Here is a 21,277-nt window from a genome sequence, read left to right as displayed (position 1 = left end):
CCCTCCCTCCCTCCCTCCCTCCCTCCCTCCCTCCCTCTACACTATCCCATATGTATGTATGAGATGAAATGGGATGAAGTAACTAATGTACCTTAAACAGTCGCCAAGACAACGCCATCAACGGCGACTCAACCTCCTTCAACGCAACCATCTACCAGCGCACCCGCTCCTTCTTCACCGCCCCCACCATCTCCCTCCAAATGGCCGCCAACGCCCGTCTCGCGCGTATGCTCGACTCGCTCAAGATTAACCCGCAGTTCTCCATCACCCTGCCCGCCGTCGGCTTCAGCCACTTGGAGACTGCCATCTACATGATTGTGTTTGGGGATCGCAGCAAGAAGACGGCGCAGAGGGATCAGGTCGACTTTTTCTTTGGTAAGTTCTTTCATCCTTTGCTATGCTTTTGCGTTTGGCGACAAGGCTAATGATGAAGCAGAAAACGAGCGTCTTCCCACTGAACTCGGCTGGAAAACTCCCAGCACGGTCATCTCTGGTGCGGATGTAAAGGAGTACCAGAATCTTGTTGTCGCGAATACCAAGTATCAGCCTGACATCATGGGTCCTTGAATACCCCACAGCAAGAGTAGTTAGTAAGGGGGTGATTCGAAGTTTTTTTTTTACATATCTTTCTTTGTTGATATACCTTTTTTTGGCATTTTGGCATATGTCTTAGTTACGACTTGTTGGTTCCCCCCCCCCTTTTTTTTCTTTTGAGAATAATGTTGTAGATGAATTGGGCAATTACGATAGTTAAATCATATCAGTTTATACCAAGCAACAGCAAATCTTGACTTTTCGTTGAAAACTTGGTGAAAATCCAACGGTGACTATTACTTTCTCGTATATTCGACATGGAGATTCTCAAATCTGCATCCACCACTAGAAACGGATTCTGTAGGAGGGAGAAAAAGAAAAGAATTTGGTATAAATACCGCGATTACACATCATTAAAGACATAAGACCAACGTTCAAAAAACAAACCAAAAAGAAAGGGTCAAAAAGAAAAACGGCAATGCATTCAATTCTTCCAACCCCATTCCTCTATTCTATACTTCTAAAAACACCCCTAAAAGCCCTCCCCTTAAAAGCCTCAACTACCTCTCATCCCTCCCCTGACGCTCCACCTCACCTCTAATATCCTCCCTACTCCCCCGTCCCCCAAGCCCCCTCCAAAGCTCGCTCAGCGTCCCACTAAGACTGCGTCCCCTCCCCGTCTGCGTAGTCGCCGCGCCATTCAACGGCCCAGCCTGGCTATCGCGCGTCTGCCGGCGACTCAGCGGTTCACTCGTGGTGGTACCGCCCATCATAGTACCGTCATCGACGGTGGCGGCGGCGTCGCGTGAGGAAGAACCCATACCGAGGACACTGCCGCGGCGGCGGATGGAATCTTCCGGGTCGCGGTAGCGGACGCTGGCTCCGCGCTTGAGGTCTTGGACCATGGTGCTTAGGCTGGTGCTGAGCGGGCTGGCGAGGAGGGGACCGGCGATGCTGTTGCGGGTTCCCTGGGGGCGGTCGACGGTGCGCAGACGACGGAGTTGGGAGCCGGGGGTGGTGGGGACGTCGGTTTGGGATTTTCCTCTTGTGGGAGTCCAGGGGAGTCCGAGTACGGGGTCACTGGTGGAGGCTAAGGGTGCGGGTGCGGCTTCGGATGGTAAGACGGGGGTTGAGGTGTGGCGGTTAAGCGGTGGTGTTCGATTTTCGGGTTCGTTGGGTTGGGTCCATGGGTTTGCGACTAGAGAAGACATGATGTCTGCAGAGACTGAGCGAACGGGATTTGGTGGGGTTACTGGCTCGGGTATAACCACTATGGTTGGTGTTGATGGGCGCGAGTCGTCATCGCGGTAGCGAGAAGGGATGTTGATAGGTGGTGAAAGTGGACGTGATGTCGATCGAGTACTTGCAGCAACATCGTTGCCTGTGTCGTCCACATCATCGGTATAACGTTCTCCTGACAAATACATCGCATCATGATCTGACTCGTCATCTTCCTCGCTGTGTTGCGGAGGTCGTCCGCTCGTGATCAGCCAAACGCCAAAGAACGTCAAGGCACATCCACCGATAAACTTTCCTGCATCCTGCGCTGAAGTCCTTTCAAAGTCGCGGTAGAGCACTGCCGACCCGCCAATAACCGACAAAGTGAAGAGAACAAACTGGACGGGAATGACCTGGGTGGCATCGAAGCGCTGCAGTGCACGATTGACATACTTGATCTGCATGACTGCAGTACCAACGAGAATAGCAACCAGTAGATAGAAGACTGGAAAAGTAATGGCCCGCCATAGCGTATATGAAAGCAATGACGCAACACCTTTGGTTGAGAGCGCAGTGTATCCACCTTGATAAAGTCAGCCACCGCATTGTAGACATGGACACTGAACTCCCAAAACTTACCAAACAGCCCTACAAGCCCCAGATCAATCAGAATGTTCTTGTCCCCATACTTGTTACTAGCACCCATCAACACGATAATCACACCAACAGTGATACCAAGATAAGTCTCAAACTCCCATCGCCTGATCAGATCCCAAATCTCGCCGGGCCCCAATTTCGGATTATTATCGTTGGCTGAAAGAACTACCGTTACTGCGCCTCCAACTGCGATAATAACACCAAGCGCATCCCGCTTACGAAACGGCTCCTTGAGCATAAACGGCGCAATAATGCAGTTGGAAATGAGCGCAACGACACCGAGCGGGGAGACAATAGACGCAGGCGCAAATCCGTATGCGAGAAAGTTCCCTGCCTCTCCCACCGTCATGAGAATGATACCGAACCACCAGTACGGCGACTTGAGATACGATTTCTGCTTGTAGACCTCCTCGTCCGGCCCCGATCCTGCGCTGTCACCCCTCTCCACACCCGGTCTCGTCTGGGAGTGCGAGTTCGCAACCAGGGGATCCGACTCGGTCGCCTCAAAGAAATTCGCATCGGGCGCATGTGTCTGGTCAGCCATGCCGTTTCCGTGCTGATCCTTGCCTCTGCCGCCAAACTTTGTCACCTCTTCATTCAAGCGGTTCAAGCTCAGCCCGGACGCATTCCTCCTCTTGCGCTGCCGCTCCTTCTCCTGCCACTCGCGGTCCAGCCGGATGTGCGCGTACCGCTGCATGTTGAGCGCAAACGATATCAGCACGTTTCCTACTATCGCCGTCACGATGCCGATAAGACTGCTCCAGTTCTCCGGGTATCTAATACCTCCTCCGCCGCCGCTGTCGCCGTCGCCCGTCTCTTTTGAAAACCATGATAAGCCATTAAGGAGTATTATGCTCGATGTGTGCGCGGATGCCGGTGTCGCTGAGCCAGCAGTGACGTAGCTGGGGGGTATATGCATCGCGTCGGGAGGTGCAGGCTGGGCCCAAGCAGGGTAACGCGGAATGCGATGGACCAGCCGAGGGAACAGCGCCGGCCGTGATATCGCACGCCCGTGTGCTTAGGTGCGGTTGGTGAAAGAAGTTATCGCGTTCAGATATTATACAGGACTACAAAAGGCATGCGATACAAGGTGACATGCTGTCCGGCCCGAATGTTGGCGGTGGGCTGCATTTCTTTGGTGCCGCCGCATGCCGCGACGGCCTTGCAAGGTTCTCCAACCTCTTTCACATGACGAGGCTGCGGTCCAAGCTTCAAATGCACCACCGACATGCTACGCGCTAGCAGTCATTGTGCATCAGAGGCCCATTGATAATGTTGTCTTTTGCACGAATCTAACAGGTTTGTCGTGCCTAGTACCGACAAGGAATATGCTATGCTCATTGCGGCAGAACCCTCTAGTTGGAATACTGATAGTTTGATGTTATTCCATAACACCTCAGCCAACTACTACATCATACTCAAACATGGATGCATGGATATATGCGAGACTAACTTTGTCAAATTTATTCAAATATATGGCTATAATACAAACTATGCAGATAGACTATAATCCGCTTCTGCATGTTCCATATCACGCGACGTCACGTGAGGTGAGCATATATGCAGATTCCCCATACACACACCAATACGCCGTTCCAAATGTTGATGTCTACCCGCATGCTTTTGCTAGTCGCCAATATCGTACTCCGCGGTCTTCATCCAGCTAGGGAAGCGACATCTTCACGTCGTCATTCGTGGCATCCGCGACACCTTCACCATCCTGCTCCATGCTCTCAGGAACAGGGTCAGGCTCAGAAGCAAGAAGCTTGATCCTTGCCTCGACAGCCTCTTCTCCGACGACAGATTCTTCAACCTGAGCCTTGCGGATGAAGACAGTGTGCCAGCGCTTGCCCCAGGACTTGATGAGTTCAACCTCCTCTTCAGTCAACGCACCGCTGGAAGACTTCTCAAGCATTGTGTCGGCAGAACCCTCTGCGACGCCGCGCGTAGAGTCCTCAATGTACTTGAACAGTTCCCGGGCGTTGTCTCTGTCCTTGGCCAGTGTAGCTTCAACCATCTCAATCTGTTCCTGCGGAAGACCCTTCTGAAGACGGGCGGATGCGATCTGGCGGTTGCGGTTGGTGACCTTGGCGACTGTGTTGGACACCATCTCGAAAACCCAGCTCTCGGTCAAGGCCTCTCCAGCGCCCATGTGGCTACCAAATACCCACTGCACAACCGTCATTGGCGCAAGAATGGTATAGTTGAGCAGGATATCGATAATGCGGACGGCGACGCCAGGCTGGTCTTTCCAGTATTCCACCACACTGGCTACAATCTGACGGCGTGCAGTCTCGTTTTGAGAGATTTCCAGGAGGCGGTCCTTGCCTCGCTCAATACAAGACAGAACGTGGGACAGCGACTTGGCACCCAGACGGCAGATGGCAGTGACAAAAGCATCAGTTGAAGGCACGAGAACTTCTCCAACACCTTGCGCAAGAGCCTTCTCATGGATGCTATCAATTGTGACTTGCACTTCTTCTGCTGTAGCCTTCTTCCTCAGCTGGTTGAGCAAGGTCTGACCCTCAACAGCGTATGGGGTATCTAAAGCTAGTGTCAGCCATGTTCGCATTCACGTCTGGTGTGTACATACCTGGGCTATCGTATTTGAAATCGGGACTGTTGTCCGCATCCAGACGCTCGGGAATCAAAGCGTGCATAGGCTCTGGCAGAGTCGAACGGATGCGCTTTGCAAATGACAGTCTAATTTCCTTGTCCAAGGTCGCAAGAATGAATGCCTTTTTCGGGTGCAGATTCGAAAGCTCGAGATCCTCAAGCCTGATGTTGTTAGCACGTCTCTATCACACACACTTTTGAACATACCATTCAGTCCACCTCCATCGGAACTCAAAGTTGCTGAGATGGTGCGAGAACCAGTCGAGAAACCTATAGCCCAACTCAAGATCCATCATGGGCAGATTCTTGTAAATCGTACGGATGGCCCTTCCAAGTGACGGTGCAATGGCAGCGGGAGCAACTTTGCAGCACTGGGTAATGAGCGAGTGGTAGTAGACGAGCTTGTGTTCGGCGCTAGGCAGCTTGAACAGTTGTGAGAATATGGCGTCGATGATCATATCTTCAGACTTGTACTGAATTTTGTCACCGACCAGCTCGCGGAACTTATCAAAGGGCGAGCCACGCTTGGCAAAAATGTCGACAGACCAGTAGCAGTCCACATCGACGAGGAACTTGGCGACCATCTCCCGGTTGAAGTCAAGTTGATTGATCGTGTCAACAATAGCATCGCGTACAAGAGACGACGCAATGTCAGTAGTCTTAGGTACGGTATCGACTTCCTGGTCGGCGAAGAGGGAAAAGTAGGCCTCGGGAAAGACAGGCCTTGGGCCAGGGTTGACGGGAGATGGGATGATGAATGTGGGGAAAGTGTGCGTCTGAGGAGCTGTAGGCAAAGCGTCTTCTTCCTTGGCGTTCATAATACGTAGTGCCTCGGGGTCAACGCGTGGAATACACCTGAGCTCGAATCCAGAATCCGCTTCAGCCGAAAGCTGCGCCTGGAGGAGGCCAATGACGCTATTGTAGCTGACTGGCTTTGACTCAAAATCGCCAACGTACGAGTGGATGAGGCTCTCGATGGGAACCATGTTGCTTGCCACGATGCCCGTGTTCTTCAACAGTTGCCTTGCTTGCTCGTGGAAGCGCTCTCCTCCAGCTACGAGTGCGTAAGGGATGGTAAGGAGGATGATCTTGACGAGTTCGATACCGACAACCTGGTTTTGTTAGCAAGGAACAGCGTATGTCTTGCAGACCGCTTACATCGTTCTCGTTGGCACTCTGCAGGTCCACGACCGTGTCGAAGAGCTGGCCAAGGAAGGTGAAGACGCCATCATCCTCATACAGCGATTGCAGACAGGCAAAGAACCTTAGAAGTAGTTTAAACTCTTTCCACTCTCCAGCGTTGAGAGCCGCTTGTGCCCTGTCCGAAACGCGCTTCATGGCCTCGATTGTGATTTCTGGCTTGACATCGTTTGCGTAGTAGGCAACGGCTGCAACAAATGGAATCTTAAAGGGCTGTTCGACAATACTAGGATGTGTCAGTGAAATTCGATATGCAGCCATGGCAGTGCTTACAGCTGGACTAGGACATCGAAGAAGTCTGAGCGGAGACGCTCGTCGTCAAAGTGCTCTCCAAAGTACTTTGCGATTTCAATGGCTTCGTCTTGCGGTAGCTTGGTGGAGCTGGCAATGTTGAGAAGCAGTCTCCTCAATTTGGGGAATGGGGGCTCTTCGTATCGGCGACGGGGGCCGTCATCGTGGCGGCGCCTCTGGGGCCCACGGCGGTCGTCACCGCGGTAGTAGTTGTCGTTGTCATCTACGCGACCATGTCAGCACCGTCATTTGAAGATGAAGCATTGCGCATGACGAAGAAGTGTATTGGAGGGTACAGCCTGATGCGCATCGCAGTCATGAGATATCCTATGACTCTCCCGTTTATGCATACTGACTGCGCAAGTTTGCTAGCAGATAAAGAAGTAGACTTACCGTCACGGCGGCGCTTGTTGTTCCCTCGATAACCACCGCGATCGCGTCTGTCGTCACGTCGGTCCTCGCGCCTATCATCGCGCTCCTCCTTGAAATCGATATCCGCCATGGCTGCGACAATATCTGATTGATCCCTTTGCTTCAATGTATCTGGTGAGAATTCCCAGTGTCGCGATGGCCTCGAATTACAGGTAGCGCGTGTGCCGTTGTTTGGGCTGTCGTAATCCTTGTATATGTGGCTGTAGGGACGGTAGAAATCGCCGTGGGGGAAGCCAGAAGGGCGGCCGTGGCGTTTGGCAACTCGGTTGCGATGTTTGCGGATGGGTCGCGAAAGCGGATTGTCGAGGTTGCTGCGCGGAAGTCGCTCTGGAGCATCCGCGAGAGCTTGTGATCCAAACAGGCTAGTGCCATTTGTGCTCTTGTCTTGGCGCTCCGTGCATGCATCTTCAATGTCAACGGACATGGACATGTCATTGCTTGGCCAACTGGTGTCAACTAGATTTTTTTGAGGATCAACACCTGGGGTTTCATGCATTCTGAGCTGGTGCTATGCTTGATACTGTATTGTTGTGTCCCGAAAAACGTCAAGTTTGTTCAATAGAGAGAAGTTCACAGCCTGAGTCGAGTATACCTGATGAAGCAGGAGGATAGATCTTACGCTCACTACATTTTTGTAGACCGTGAGAGAATACGCAAGCACCCATTGTGAACTATTGTAGCATATATTGCTTCTCTCACCACACTACCCAGTGGTTGTTTGAAGGTGAATTCGTGTCTGGGAGTAAAGGCAAGCAATTACCAGATAAGACATGATGAATTGACTTGCAAATCCCGTCTATTCTTTTGCTCACATCATAAAAACTTCACATGTAAAACACATACAAAAAAAAGGTCAAAAGGGCAAGAATATGAAAAGACTTGTATCCATTTAGGGAGTACGCGCAAAGGCAGGTAAGACAGCAGGGGTAGTCGTTGCCATGTAAGCATTTGCTCCACTGCAGACATGCAATCCTTCGGTCTAGTAGTGTTCCAATGCCAGTCGTAAATTTGCCAGTCCGTATGCTCTCAGTGCAAAGGCCATTCTCCTCACAGGATCGCCGTTCCGACAGGTCAGGGTAAAACCGTCCAAATTGCGAAATGAGCCTCACCATCCCATGTGCAGCCCATTGAATAGATCTTGAATAACAAAGAAAGAGGAAAACTCCCGCATGCAAGGCAGGTGGCGCATCGTAAACCCATGCTGAAGCGTCGGAAATTGGATGAGCGAGACCCTTCGTCAGCTTTCCATACTCAGTACATCCCAAATTTTGCTAGCTCCCCCATTCCTTTGACTGTGCAACCCTTTTGCGCCCATTCATCATGTCCAAAGGCAACTGAGGAACATCATCTGCAGTGCAGGCCCACCATCATTTCGCGTGAACGAAAAGGCCAGTAGCCCCGAAAGAAAAGTAAGCCAGGTCATTCTTTGTAAACGTGAATGTCGGTATCATTTCAGACGCGCGCGCAGACAAAGCAGAAAAGGATGCGCTCCTCGTAGTATACACCTAATAAAACCGACGCCCATTTGAGACTCCTTTTTGCATCTCTCCGGACGGAATAGCTTTGTGCTCAGGAGCGGAGAGGATCAAAAGTCGCCGCATGAAGAAATATTATCGTTTCGAATGACGGTAAGCATGGCTTAATCCAACCTGGCCATCATCTGATCCTTGGTTAATGGCTTGAAGCTGGGCGATTCGAAGTCAAGGCCACGTGCAGCCAGTGTCGCGCGGTGGTGCGGCGGTATGAGCTGACTGTTCAGATGAGGGGCAATGGAGAGTTCTGAACGGGTTAGTTAGCTATTGTACTGTGAGACAAGAGAGTCAAGGGACTAGGCTCACCATGATGGGTGAAATTGTACAACTCTGGCAGATCGCGGGTGGCCCCGTTGGGATGACGCGAGTCTGGCAGGCGTGTGTTGGGATCCCTCAGCTCGTCAAAGAATGGATGGACCATGGCATCGATGGCCGAGAGACGTTGTGTAGGAGTGTACTCGAGCAGCTTGGAGATCAAATCGATGGCGCTAGGATCCGCCTTGCGGAAAACCTGAGGAGTTTGTGTGAGTAAATGTGGCACAGCAAATCGGGTGGGACCAAGAGACCAGACATACCTTGCTGAATGGGTGGGGCTTGATTTGCGGGAACTTGTGCTCCATGTAGTTGGGGTTCATGGTGCGGATTTGATCGCGGGTGGGTGTTCCCAGCACCTTGATGATCTCTACCAGCTGGTCAATGCCCGACTCGCCTGGGAAAAGCGGCTGTCCAAGCATCAGCTCAGCCATGACGCAACCTGTAGACCAGACATCTACACGCCAAATTAGCACACATACACACACTCGACACAGTCTTGATCAAATGCACATACCAATCTTGGTCGTGTAGTTTGTGGCTCCGAAAATCAACTCAGGGGCACGGTAGTACCTGGAACAAATGTACGACACATTGGGCTCGTTTTCGACCAGGATCTTTGCACTTCCGAAATCGCACAGCTTTAGCACGCCAGTCGAGGGGTCTAGCAGCAGGTTCTGGGGCTTGATGTCCCGATGGCAAATACCCTGCGAGTGGATGTAGGCAAGCGAGCGGAAGAGCTGGTAAATGTAGAGCTTGACTTCGAGGATAGGCATGACCGACTTCATCTTGTTGAAGTAGCGGGAGGCTCGATAGACGGTCTCTGGAACGAATTCGAGCACGAGATTCAGGTACACCTCGTCCTTCTGTGGCTGAAACGGTTAGCTACACGACAGACCCAAACGCGCTTGTCTGCAGACACGTACCCGCTCGCCATTGTTGTAGAAGAAGGCCTTGAGCTCGACAATGTTGGGATGTCGGACAATGCGCATGATTTGGAGTTCACGGTTCTGTTGGGGAGAGTCAGCCGGGAGTCAGCCGGAGGGGCGCGCATGTGGGAGGGAGGGAGGGGGGAAGGGGGGAAGGCGACGCGCAACACACACCTTGAAGCGCTTGTCCTGGAGAACTCGTTTGATGGCGGCATCCTCACCACTGGGTGACAACTTGGTCTGAAAGACGACACCAAAGGAGCCGTTGCCGACGATCTTGCATTGCGTGTAGGCGAGGTCCTTGTAGTCTCCGGTCAAGCCGTCTTGGACCTTTTCGCGGATAACTTCTGCAGCAGAGAGTGAGCATGGCAGCAATTGACATGGCTGATGGAAGGGAGTCGACTACTTACCACCCATTCTTAGCGAGGAAAAGGCCGATGGCCGGTTCTGGCTCATTGTTTGGAGTTATGCGTAGGGGAGGGGGTCCGCAAGCGCTGCGCGGATTGCTATCGGGAGTGGGGCGGGCTGTAGGTGAGCAGGGTGTGGCAGGGTTTGCGAGCGTGGTGGAGGAGAGCCGTAGTGGATATGGGCAGAGATGGCGGCAGACAGTGGGTGGCAGGTGGTGGAGAGGTTTAGTGGTTGGTGGTGGTGGTGGTGGTGGTGGTGGTGGTGGTTGAGGAGCAGCAGTAGCAACAGGGAGTAGGCGCGAGGTCGAGTGTCAAGAGGGCGTGGTCCCGCGTGCCGTCTGTGCAGTAGCAGGTGACGCTGGTGTGGCTGACGGAGCTAGCGACCAGGGCAGGCGCAGGTGGTGACCGGAGCAGCAATGGGCAAGCAACGAGGTCAGGGACTTTTTGGGTTGAGCTGAGACAGCAGAGGAGAATTGAGGGCGAAGATATGCAGCTTGTGAAGGAGCGAGGAGAGGCGACGATGGGGTTGAGTGACGGCAGTGCTGGGGATTAAGGGCGGGGCAGCAGTCCTAGTGCTAGTTTGGGTGTCAACGTGACTGCAATTCACGTACTTGTCAGCGCGCAGGCCAGTAAGGGAGCGGCTAGGTCCAAGGGAACCATACAGGAGCGGGCAAATCTGGTGCAGGAAATATGGACCTGCAGGAGAGGCGGACGTTGCAGAGAAGTGGATGATGGCTGTGGACGTGGATGTGGATGTGGATGAGGGATGGATGAAGGGGTAGGGAGCAGCACACTACTAGAGGAGGCTACAGTGTGCAGAGAGAACAAGGAGAGTAGAAGCAGAGTAGAGGCTGGAGCTGAAGTTGGAGCTGAAACGGAGAGAGGGACAGGCACACAAAAGGAGTAGCAGGTTGGTAGGCAGACAGGCAGACAGGCAGACAGTCAGACAGACAGACAGACAGACAGACAGACAGACAGACAGGCATGCACACACAGGGAGCATGAGTGATGAGTGTGTTGGGTCGTTCTTGAAACAGACGTCAGCAGCGTCGCCAGTCGTCTTCTTTTTTCTACCCTCCAGTCGACACCTACACACACACAAACAAGCACACCACACCACACCGCAGACATAGACACACACACCACTTAGATATGACGATAGCAACAGCGGGCACCGTGGCGTGAGGCGGCGGCAGTGCTGGCGTTGACGCGCCGCTCGTCGGGTGCTGCTCATCACCCGCCATGGTACATACATTGGCCGTGGTGACGATGACGATGGTGCTGCACACGACGCTGGCTCAACATGACCGTCTGCAGCTGCCGACGCCGGCCTGCACGTGAGGCATGAGATTTTCCTGCCTTCGCCGCCATGCCACCATGCCGCCCGCAACAATAAGCTGCGCCCACTTGGCCGTGTCCGTGTCCGTGTCCGTGGCAGCGACAGCGACAGCAACAGCAACAGCAATAACAACGACAGTGACAGCTATAGCTAGGCACACGTTGCCTGGCACTGGCATAACGGTCCAGATCCATGCCATGACATCGACTAGAGGGCGCCGCCGCCGCCCGTTGGTAAAGAGGAGCCTGCGTTGCGTGGCCGCTCTGTCGACACGACCGTTTGATGCCAGGACCCTCGTGCTGTTAGGCCCAAGTACTCGCGGCCTAAAAGTACTCTACCCATGCCCTACCATGCTGATGCCAATGCTGCTGCTGCTGTTGCTGCGAGCCGGCGAGGGGAAAATCCCTACAGCCACCCACTCCGCCCATGCCATGCCATCCAGGGCCCCCGCTGCTTTAGCGAGCCTATCTCAACACGACCAAGGCTTTTTTGACGCTGCCGACTTGTCAATTTCATGCAGCACCAGCACCCACGGCCCTGCCTGCTCCGGTGCCCGCCAACCACAGCCGACGAGAAGAAAAAAAGGGGACAAAGGAAAGGAAAAAATGTTTGCTGGCCGTCACAGCCACAGCAAGCACGGCGGGTGCAGGGGCTTTGGTTGGCCTTGGGCGCCCGTCCGAGTCCAGATGGATGAGAACAAGCACAAGAGAACAGCGGGCGCACCAACAAGACGACGACATCACATCGCATCGTGCTGCATCGCCAATCGCTTCGCAGCCATCCATGTCGGCCGCCGTCGCCTGTTCTCCTGCCTCGTCATGGCTCTCAGACGCCCCGGCGCCGCCCTCGTGGTGCAGCTCCACTCCATGGCCAGCTGATGTTCTCTTGCACCCTGATCCTAGCGCCCCTCGTCTACAGCCGAATGCCCGGGCCTCCCAGAGCCCTGGCGTCGCCAGGCGCTGCATACTACGGCTGCCACTGTCTGCTCTGCTCCTCCCAATTCTCCCATGCTTCCCATTGCCGCTCTGCGCATTTGAATCCTCACACCATGCCCTCTCGGGCTACGGCCAAGCCCTGCTCCGCCCTCTGTGCAAACTGCCACCCTTGACCGGCTGCCTGCACCGCCTCTCCCATTCCTGTTCCTGCTGCTGCTCTTGCTCCTGCTCCTGCTCCTGCTCATACGTAGACACCACTATCCGCCCATGGCCACGGCCCACTGGCTGATGTGTGAACGACTGCTCGGTGCGGGTTACACGTCCAATCTCTCGCTGTGTACCCTGTGTGCCTAAACGGGCAAAACTTGCAGCTTCTGCCCTTGTTGCATACCTACTCCTCATGACGCTTGTGCTCCCCTTCCTTGCCTCTCCCGCCCCATGCTGCTGCTGCTGCAAGGCACGTGTTAATGGCCCTTGCAAACACGTCTACTTGGCAGTAAATGCCTCTTGCTCAACACCTGCTCCTCTGCCGTCCACTCACACTCATCCCACAATCCGACCATCCTCGTGGCCGCACCACGACGCTCCGAAAAGCGTGCGGCTGAAGCGACAAGTACGGGGGCGTTTTTTCTTGCATTTTTGGCGCATGTTGTGTGGGTAAGCTAACAGCCCAGTCCAGTTACACAATTTATCGTGGCCCGATTCGCCCCTCGTACGTCAACCTGCATGCTCATTTAGCGCGTTCGGAATCAACATCCATCCTATTGGCTGCCATCATGTGACTACCACCGCACCACCACGATGCTGCCGCCCGCTCGACACGGATTCACTACCTGCAGAAGAAATACCGAGCCCCACTGCCTCTACCATTCTTACATTAGAATCTCTCGAGCCTTGTATTTCATTTTTGCGAGTAATGTTACTCATGACCACTACGCCCCATCGCCGATAGCAGAAAAGAAGTATTGTTGTTGAGCAATCGCCCCGTCAATCAAACCGCCGCACTGGTGCACAACAACTCCGTACCACCAACTCTTCCCGCTCTGTCTCAGATCTGGCGTCGGGCCGTCATATACGAGCAAATTGCCTCGAAGCCTGCTCAGCCATGCTCAGTGCTTGATTCGTCGACTAAACCTGAATGCAATCTCACCGCGAGAGGCCCCGTGTGTGCCCCCGTCAACCTTTGAGTAACATGTACAGATGCACTTCAGCCTTATGGAGTGCCCATCCACGTTACACAAACGACTTGTCTTGACGAGCAATGTCAACAGGCCCATCATGCAGTCAAGCGCACGGCAATTCCGCACACGGAGTTTAGTCCAAGCAGACCAAGTGCACCCAGCACTGTGCCGCTGCCTCTGTGTGGCTACCGACATCGGCTGCATTGTCCACAACTCGCATCTGTAGTCACCATGTTTGAATCGCTCATGACACGACCAAAGGCCATTGTTGCATCTCGACCGTTTGTCACGCCGTGCCAATGTCCATGTTCGAAGCAACTTCAAGCGCAAGATATGTTACTGCGATTATTGCTCAATAAACAAGTGCCGACTTTTAGCATCTACGTATCCCCGAGCTGCAGCCGCACGGTAGCTCACATTGCCACACTACTCTTTACCTGCATTGCATATCTCGTCACTAGTTGTAAAACATACCATCTTCAATTCGTTCCATTCTCAAGAACAACCACAGCCTAGTCTCAACAGTTTCATTTCCCGAGCCCCTGTGCTCCATGTGGTGTCTACGGGATCTTAGTCTGCGCGCTAGAATCAGAACAGTTACACGGCTAAACTGGTCCTAAACTTATACCGAAATCTTGGCTCTCCAACCAGCACCACTTCCGCAACTCGGGCTAGCTCACAGGGTGTGAGAATATGACGGCGCTACCGTTGGTTTCTCTGTAGCTCAATGTTTGCAGCACGAATGATACAGAGGGGTCCTCTGGTCACATTACCGACAAAGGGTGGTTGGTGCTAGTCCAAGGCGCTCAACAACGCCATGACGTGCGGCACATGAATATAATTGGGCTGTAATCAAGTATCTTCTGATGTTTCTCATATATTCAAGTTCTTAACTGGACACGTGATGACTCATGCGTTGTGGTGATTGAGTTAACTGCCATCAACTGCTTCTGAACGTATTGTATTAGTAGTAGTTAAGTTTTATATGCCAGGTGCAACATTCAAGTCAATCTTGCATGTTAACAAATCCAATCAGACATAATATGTATTTTTTACTGAATTCTCACACATCTTTTCACTTGGTATATTGTTTCAAGTGGATGCGCTATTACACGAATTGGCTTTCAGAAGTTTTGCAAAGATATACCGGTCGATCGACATTTCGATTAATTAAGTTTTTCGAAGCAGTGTTCAGCCTTCCAAATGCTATTTCGACCTATTCCTGACTAGTCCATCGTATATGCTATACTGTCCGATTCCAACATGGTCTGTTTCCCTACATCAACAGGCGGCAACAAAAAACGCCTTAGGCATCATAAACATAGAAACCGTCGACTCCAGCCTGGATGGCGTACTTTTCTCTGCTCTCGTACCGATTTTAATTCTATTTTGTCACAAGGGTGGGGTAAAGCCATAGTTATCGTATCTTTCTATCTGGACGACCTACTTGACGACCTCCTAAGCGCTTCCCTTCCGTATCTTGAATCCACTTCTTAATTCAATACCATTCTTCTCGCCAACACGATCATACGTGGCTGCCTACATGAGGATCATTTCTACCTGCCATGGCGAGGCTTTGGCGCTTGTATCATGTAAGAATGCATTGCCTCAGTCACAGTGGGTATTCTCAAAGGAATGGCTGTAGCCTATCTGTCAAAGACCAGCCCCTATCAATCTTGACTAATAAACCAGAAATTGATGTGACCTGAATGCCTAAGATCTTCATCTTCTCACAATGCTGAGCAGACTTCACGATTGAACAAAGAATTTTGACAATTGCTTACGAGTGCAGCTTGCAAATTAAGCCAGAAACTCCATATAACCAAAACCCGTACAACCACGTCTCAACTAACCCAGATTATACACCTCCATCAATCTGTACGATCCCCCCCCCCTTTCCGCCCCCAACATCTCCCCGACATATCACCGAAGCCATGCAAGAGCAATCACCTTTCCTCGCCGACTTCAACCCCAGACACCAAAAAGCCCACCACCGTCTCGAATCCCGCAACAATCCGTATCATAGCCACATCACCCAGCCACAAAAAAACAATGCATTGATAGGCTACCACCATATCCGAAACCGCATCCCACAAAAGTCTGGGGGAAGAGGAAACGGGCTGTTTATTGCCAAGCCATGTTGCCTCGCTTACCCTTGTGAAAGAGGAAGACGGGCGGCTATGCCCGTCCGCGAGTCGACCGGTAGGTATGCAGTTTAGCTGTTCAAGCCTTCTTTTCCCTCTCGACGCCTTTCTTACTGGATAGCTGGTGGGTTTTTGCGGAGTATTGCTTCCGACTCTTCCTCTCCTTGCTTGATCGTTTTCTGGGGCTGTGTAGCGCGTGGGGTAGGCAAGGCTGAGTGCAGGCGGATTAGTTTCGGTAGCTTGGCTTGTTTGCCTTGGTTTTAAGGAGGGTGGTGCCTAGGTTTGGGGAGGGTTATGTTGGGTATTTAACTAGTGTTGGGTTTCCGGGATTTATGGGTTGGATGAAAGTAGGCAAGTTCATACTATTGTAACTACGATTTACTTGGGTAACTAGATCGAAACGGAGTAGTTGCAAAATGGGTTTCTTTGGTCTGCTCTGTTGTTGCTGCTCCGGACGCCGGAGGAAATATCCAGACTCTGTTGTTAGGTACCCATATGGTAAGGTTTTTCGTATATCCCGTCCTTTTTCGCTTTTACTAGTCTTCGTTTGACTAACAATTATCGCAGTGCCGCATGGACAGCCAGCTCTTGATCCTATAATACCAACCAAAGAACCTGTTGTCGAGACAACTTCGAAAGCCAAGGAGGGAATTACGCCTCCACCAGGTTACTCGGTAAACTCCTCATCCAAGGTGCAAACCGTTGTCTCCTCTGCCCTAGATCCCGATGATATCAGCCCTTCTTCCTCAAACACCAAGGAACAAGATGAAAAGAAGGACATGGCAGCTCGGCCCATCAAGCCAATGCGTAAGCGCCTTGACAAGGGAGGAAGATACTCGACAGACGATGTGCAGCTAGGCTCATATACTAAGCCGACCAACGGACAAGAGCCGAAGAGTCTATTGGAGACACCCCTACCAGCACGTTTGTACGAGAAGAAAGAAGAGACCACTACGCAACCTTTTGTTTTTGCCGCCAACAAGGGAAGCGTGCAAGCCCAGGAGAAAACCACCATATCTTCTTCTTCTTCTTCTTCTTCTTCTCCAACATCCAGAACCAAGAAACCACTCCCACTCCGCCCCAAATCCACCGTCCCAAGCACCCCCATTTCCCCATATTCCCCCTCTCTCTCTTCCTCCCCCTCCTCCCCAACCACCACAACCCTCCCCTCCCGCCAAACAACCGCTCCAACAACCACCACCTTCCCGCTTCCCCCCAACCCACCGCCCTTCAACCCCGGCCTCAACTGCCCTAAATGCTCCTCCCGAAACGACTTTCTCACCACGAAATCCACCAACATCAACAACGGCCGCCCTTACCGCCTCTGCACCAACCTCTCCTGCCGCTCCTGGAACGGCTTCGCCGACACCCGGGGTCTCACGCCCAGTGAACCCTGTTGGTGCAATCCACCGCGTGCGATGCGGTTGGTGGCGATGAATGCGGTGGATGGTAGGGGGCGTAGGAAGGCGTTTTATAGTTGTCAGTATAAGGTGTGTGGGGCGTGGAGGGAGTGTGAGGACGGGGAGGGGGGACCGAGGTGGTTTTCGAGGGAGGAGGTTAGGGACATGGTTGAGGGGGGCAGGATTTGAGAGAGAGAGAGAGAGAAGGGAGTTTTCCTTTCTCTCTATCTTTTTTCTTCTAGAGATGGAGAGAGGGTTGATGGTGGGAGGTTTTGGTTATGCCGAGTTGGGGTTTTAGGGATGGAAGATGGATGTGCGGGTTTTTTCTTCTTTTTGCGGTTCTTGGATGATTTTATGTGTAACTAAGGAGTTTGTTTTGTTTTTGTTTAGGTTGATTAATGAAGTCATGAATTAATTTTGGTTTTTTTTTAAAATTCAGATGGGACGGGTAGTTGCTGGGTTTGGAGGCGTATCTTGGAGTTGAGGAAGAAATGTTTTCTTTTTGGAAGGTTCGCTTGATGAAAAACGTAGTTTCTTGTAGGCATTTGTTTCTTTTTTTATTTGAAGCTATGAGATGGGTAAACTGGAAGAATGGAGAATAGAGAAGAGGGGAGATAGTGCTATTTTTGATGTATTCAAGGTACTATAAAAGATGCATACATTAGATGATATTATGTTGGTTGTTTATCGTCGAAGATGATTTTTATTGTTACGGTTAGTAGTACAGTCATTCCATGAGCTCATGGCGTTGAGATTACAAGCTTTATTGGTGCTGAAATCAGGCACTTGTATAACACTAGGTGTGTTCATCTTCACACGACAAAAGGCCACAGATATATGTACAAGAGACTAAATGAACAAAATTATCAGTATAACAATTCTGTGAATGCCCAGAAACCCTTGATGTCCAAGACCGGACCCCTCATGTACCTCTCAAGTGCCTCGTCACTATATTCCTTCCTATCCAGCACTACCATCTGGTCCACGAGCATATCGATGTAGTCACACCCATCCACGCCCGATAAGTCCTCAACGGGAAACACCTCGTCCTCGACCATTTCATCGAGGATACGCATGCGCGCGAGGTGGTAGATAGTCCAAGTTTGCCAGCCGGGAATATGAAAGACGAGGCTTTGTTCGCCGCAAAGGGTGAAAACATCAGTATCGAAATGCTGATTCAAGACTCCAGGGTGTCGCGCTCTGGGTTCCTTGACGTACAATGTCATGTCAAAATTTTCCACGCAAAGACCGAAGAGTCGAGAGAGGTCAGATGAGTTGTACCCGGCGACGTAGTCGCGATATGTGGCTAGCATGGATTTGCGCTGGAATTGGTAGCGAAGGCGCAGAAAGCCGTATATAGCTGCCTGTCTCTTTTCCCATTTCTTTACTTTCTCAATCTTCGGTAGAAAGTCTGCAAGTAGCTGGTCGCGAAAGCTCTGCAGTAACGCTTCTTCGGTGAGAAGCCGGGTGAATATGGACTTTTAGTCGAATGATATTTGCCACCTGTCCATCTTGGCATTGATTCTAATACCTAAGACGGCAGTGTCGCTGATGATACCGCCTTTTGTGAAGCCTTGGTTCAGTGTGCCTTCGCCAAGTCGAACAATGATGGATTTCGCGTATTTACTATTTTCCCATGGTGGCCAGAGCTCTGGACGGGTGACTTTATGTAACCATCTATCCAGGTCGTCTTCAAGAGACATTTCCAAATATTCTGGGTCACTATTTGCCTCGAATACTATATATTCGCGACTTGCGTCTCCATCCCTCTTTTCGAATTGGGTCCTCTTTCCTTCGAGGGCTTCAAAGATGACAAAAGCATCGGCATAAATACTTTGCATGGGTATGGAAAAGGACAGCCTAGGTAACCAAAAGTCTCGGAAATGCTGCTCAACTGAAGCCTTGAGGTGACGAGAGAGCAGGCGGAGACGAGTCCACTGGTAGACAGGGTCGTCGTTGTGTAAGGGGCGAGCTCTGTTAGTACCATGTCGATTAGCTCACGGGGGAGTTCCGTAAAGCGTTCTGGGATTGTGTCTGCTGTGTGTTTGTAATAGTCGGGTTTGATTGTTGCTAGTCAACTCATCTGCTCACTAGAGCCATGGGCAGTCACCGAACGCGTGGCTATCACGCGTTACGTCAGCAAGGAATTTAACTAATAACTACCCACTACCCCAGCAACTATTTATTGACACAGGAACTACATATGTACAATGCCAACAGGACTCTAGCAGCAGCCTTGGTCCCTTGCCAACCCCGTATCCAGTTTCATCGGCAAGCCATTGCCTGCTCATGGTGTGAGATATTGAGCAGAGCTAGATCAAAGCGGAGTCGATCTGCAATATACCTCGGCAACTTTTGACGTGGAGTAGCGCAACTGCACCCTTCATAGCCGCCAATGCGCCGCCTCCACACGATTTGTTAAAGTACCCCGGATTCCCCTCGTCTTGTTGTTCCAGAATCCATCTCCCCTTTCACACATACGCAAACATGTCTGTGCCATACGACCGAGCCTATGATTTGCTGAGTAACAGCCAGAATGGCCACATTCCAGCTTCAAAACGCATTCCCGCCATTGCTCGGCCGTTTGTCAGCGAAAGAGCCGCAAAGACTCTCGACATTGTAAGGAGCTTGAGGAATCAAGGACCACAAAGCTCGTACTAACTGGAGCTGTAGGTAGAGAGGTTTGTCGAAGAAGAATGTATTCCTGCCGATGCCGTATACGCACGCCAGCTCGGCCAGAGCGTACAAGAGCGCTTCTCGGCACACCCATCCATCATGGAGGACCTGAAGAAGCGGGCACAGGAGCTTGGACTATGGAACATGTTCCTGCCCAAGGCGCACTTCAAGGAGGGCGCTGGCTTCAGCAATCTCGAGTACGGGCTCATGGCCGAGTACCTGGGCAAGAGCCGAACAGCTTCCGAGGCGGTCAACTGCTCCGCCCCCGACACTGGCAACATGGAGGTCATTGCCAAGTACGGCAGTGAGGCACAGAAGAGACAGTGGCTCGACCCGCTGCTGCAGGGCAAGATTCGCTCTGCCTTCTTGATGACCGAGCCTCAGATCGCCTCGAGTGATGCCACCAACATTGAGATGAGCATCAAGCGCGACGGCGATCACTACGTCCTGAACGGCCAGGTTCGTCTTCTTTTCTTCATTATTCCGCTCCATATGACTAACATGATTTTAGAAATGGTGGTCATCGGGCATCGGTGACCCTCGCTGCAAGATCTTCGTCGTTCTTGGAAAGACGGACCCCAACAACCCCGACAAGTACAAGCAACAGTCGGTCATTCTCGTCCCCAATGACACGCCTGGTGTCACCATCCACCGTATGCTTTCAGTCATGGGATTCGACGATGCGCCCCACGGTCACGGACACGTTACATTTGAGAATGTCCGCGTGCCTGCCAGCAACATGGTGCTCGGCGAGGGCCGCGGCTTCGAGATTATCCAAGGCCGTCTTGGCCCCGGACGTATCCACCACGCCATGAGGAGCATTGGCTCTGCCGAGAAGGCATTGGAGTGGTTCCTGGCTCGCATCAACGACGAGCGCAAGAAGCCTTTCGGCCAGCTACTCAACAAGCATGGCATCATGCTGGAGCGTGTTGCTCGATCGCGTATTGAGATTGACGCTGCCCGTCTTGCTGTGTGCAATGCTGCTATCCAGATTGACGAGACCAACGCCAAGGGTGCGCTCAAGGAAATTGCCGAGGTCAAGGTTCTTGTACCAGAGGTCAACCTCAAGGTGATTGACTGGGCGATGCAAGCCTACGGTGGTGCTGGTGTTAGCCAAGATACGCCATTGGCACAGATGTGGGCGTCAGGCAGGACGATGCGCATTGTCGATGGACCAGATGAGGTGCATCTCCTCCAGCTTGGCAGGAACGAGAACAAGAGAGGACCAGCACACAAGCAAAGGATCGAGGCGCAGAAGAAAAAGGGTGAGGAGCTTTGCAGGAAGTATGGCTATGAGCCCCAAGATCCTCTGTATCTGAACAGGACGAGCGGAGAGGCTAGCAAGCTATAGATGTGATCTCGTAATGTTTAGAAATAAAAGCCTATGAGTGTTGAGTGTTGTATAATGACGTGAAGGGTGATGGCATATGGATGGCCAACTAGTCGTAAGTATGATTCGGAATGGTTCCGATTC

The 21,277-nt window shown here is 52.0% G+C and overlaps 9 protein-coding genes across 9 annotated transcripts in view; 5 read left to right on the top strand and 4 right to left on the bottom strand.

Annotated features, from left to right (window-relative positions):
- COCSADRAFT_137205 (uncharacterized protein) overlaps positions 1 to 567 on the top strand; it is a gene marked incomplete at its 3' end in the record, with an annotated part of 2,252 nt that extends 1,685 nt beyond the window's left edge. The window contains exons 3-4 of the mRNA XM_007699190.1: positions 101 to 375; positions 434 to 567. Coding sequence (XP_007697380.1) covers positions 101 to 375; positions 434 to 567 — 409 coding nt within the window. The remainder of the gene's footprint in view (positions 1 to 100; positions 376 to 433) is intronic.
- A 382-nt stretch (positions 568 to 949) lies between these two features.
- On the bottom strand, positions 950 to 3,545 carry COCSADRAFT_34611 (uncharacterized protein). Its single transcript, XM_007698464.1, has 2 exons — positions 2,392 to 3,545; positions 950 to 2,335 (listed from the first exon to the last, which is right to left on the bottom strand). The coding sequence occupies exons 1-2, from the start codon at positions 3,326 to 3,328 to the stop codon at positions 1,095 to 1,097; spliced, it is 2,178 nt and encodes a 725-aa protein (XP_007696654.1). The 5' UTR covers positions 3,329 to 3,545; the 3' UTR covers positions 950 to 1,094.
- A 304-nt stretch (positions 3,546 to 3,849) lies between these two features.
- Positions 3,850 to 7,246, bottom strand: COCSADRAFT_197557 (uncharacterized protein). The gene is made up of 6 exons (XM_007699189.1): positions 6,910 to 7,246; positions 6,499 to 6,739; positions 6,184 to 6,451; positions 5,233 to 6,137; positions 5,003 to 5,187; positions 3,850 to 4,953 (listed from the first exon to the last, which is right to left on the bottom strand). The coding sequence occupies exons 1-6, from the start codon at positions 7,016 to 7,018 to the stop codon at positions 4,073 to 4,075; spliced, it is 2,589 nt and encodes an 862-aa protein (XP_007697379.1). The 5' UTR covers positions 7,019 to 7,246; the 3' UTR covers positions 3,850 to 4,072.
- A 1,077-nt stretch (positions 7,247 to 8,323) lies between these two features.
- Positions 8,324 to 10,623, bottom strand: COCSADRAFT_293625 (uncharacterized protein). Its single transcript, XM_007699188.1, has 7 exons — positions 10,132 to 10,623; positions 9,896 to 10,068; positions 9,719 to 9,802; positions 9,310 to 9,664; positions 9,056 to 9,249; positions 8,787 to 8,991; positions 8,324 to 8,727 (listed from the first exon to the last, which is right to left on the bottom strand). Exons 1-7 carry the CDS (start codon positions 10,175 to 10,177, stop codon positions 8,588 to 8,590), a joined length of 1,197 nt encoding a protein of 398 aa, XP_007697378.1. The 5' UTR covers positions 10,178 to 10,623; the 3' UTR covers positions 8,324 to 8,587.
- Positions 10,624 to 11,321: 698 nt separating this feature from the next.
- COCSADRAFT_352835 (uncharacterized protein) lies at positions 11,322 to 12,345 on the top strand (the record flags this gene model as incomplete). Its single annotated transcript, XM_007699187.1, has 1 exon — positions 11,322 to 12,345. Exon 1 carries the CDS (start codon positions 11,473 to 11,475, stop codon positions 12,343 to 12,345), a length of 873 nt encoding a protein of 290 aa, XP_007697377.1. The 5' UTR covers positions 11,322 to 11,472.
- Positions 12,346 to 12,779: 434 nt separating this feature from the next.
- COCSADRAFT_293614 (uncharacterized protein) lies at positions 12,780 to 13,475 on the top strand. Its single transcript, XM_007699186.1, has 2 exons — positions 12,780 to 13,015; positions 13,082 to 13,475. Exons 1-2 carry the CDS (start codon positions 12,803 to 12,805, stop codon positions 13,352 to 13,354), a joined length of 486 nt encoding a protein of 161 aa, XP_007697376.1. The 5' UTR covers positions 12,780 to 12,802; the 3' UTR covers positions 13,355 to 13,475.
- A 2,328-nt stretch (positions 13,476 to 15,803) lies between these two features.
- On the top strand, positions 15,804 to 17,612 carry COCSADRAFT_197553 (uncharacterized protein). The gene is made up of 2 exons (XM_007699185.1): positions 15,804 to 16,225; positions 16,295 to 17,612. Exons 1-2 carry the CDS (start codon positions 16,144 to 16,146, stop codon positions 17,314 to 17,316), a joined length of 1,104 nt encoding a protein of 367 aa, XP_007697375.1. The 5' UTR covers positions 15,804 to 16,143; the 3' UTR covers positions 17,317 to 17,612.
- A 381-nt stretch (positions 17,613 to 17,993) lies between these two features.
- On the bottom strand, positions 17,994 to 19,039 carry COCSADRAFT_179400 (uncharacterized protein; the record flags this gene model as incomplete). Its single annotated transcript, XM_007699184.1, has 2 exons — positions 18,659 to 19,039; positions 17,994 to 18,577 (listed from the first exon to the last, which is right to left on the bottom strand). The coding sequence occupies exons 1-2, from the start codon at positions 18,966 to 18,968 to the stop codon at positions 17,994 to 17,996; spliced, it is 894 nt and encodes a 297-aa protein (XP_007697374.1). The 5' UTR covers positions 18,969 to 19,039.
- Positions 19,040 to 19,335: 296 nt separating this feature from the next.
- On the top strand, positions 19,336 to 21,198 carry COCSADRAFT_137194 (uncharacterized protein). Its single transcript, XM_007699183.1, has 3 exons — positions 19,336 to 19,746; positions 19,801 to 20,262; positions 20,315 to 21,198. Exons 1-3 carry the CDS (start codon positions 19,615 to 19,617, stop codon positions 21,152 to 21,154), a joined length of 1,434 nt encoding a protein of 477 aa, XP_007697373.1. The 5' UTR covers positions 19,336 to 19,614; the 3' UTR covers positions 21,155 to 21,198.
- Positions 21,199 to 21,277: the final 79 nt, after the last annotated feature.

The sequence above is a fragment of the Bipolaris sorokiniana genome, assembly GCF_000338995.1.
Source record: "Bipolaris sorokiniana ND90Pr unplaced genomic scaffold COCSAscaffold_3, whole genome shotgun sequence".
In the NCBI taxonomy this organism is placed as follows: Eukaryota; Fungi; Ascomycota; class Dothideomycetes; order Pleosporales; family Pleosporaceae; genus Bipolaris; species Bipolaris sorokiniana.
Note: the sequence above shows the minus strand (reverse complement) of the source record. Positions and strands in the feature narration are given on the sequence as shown.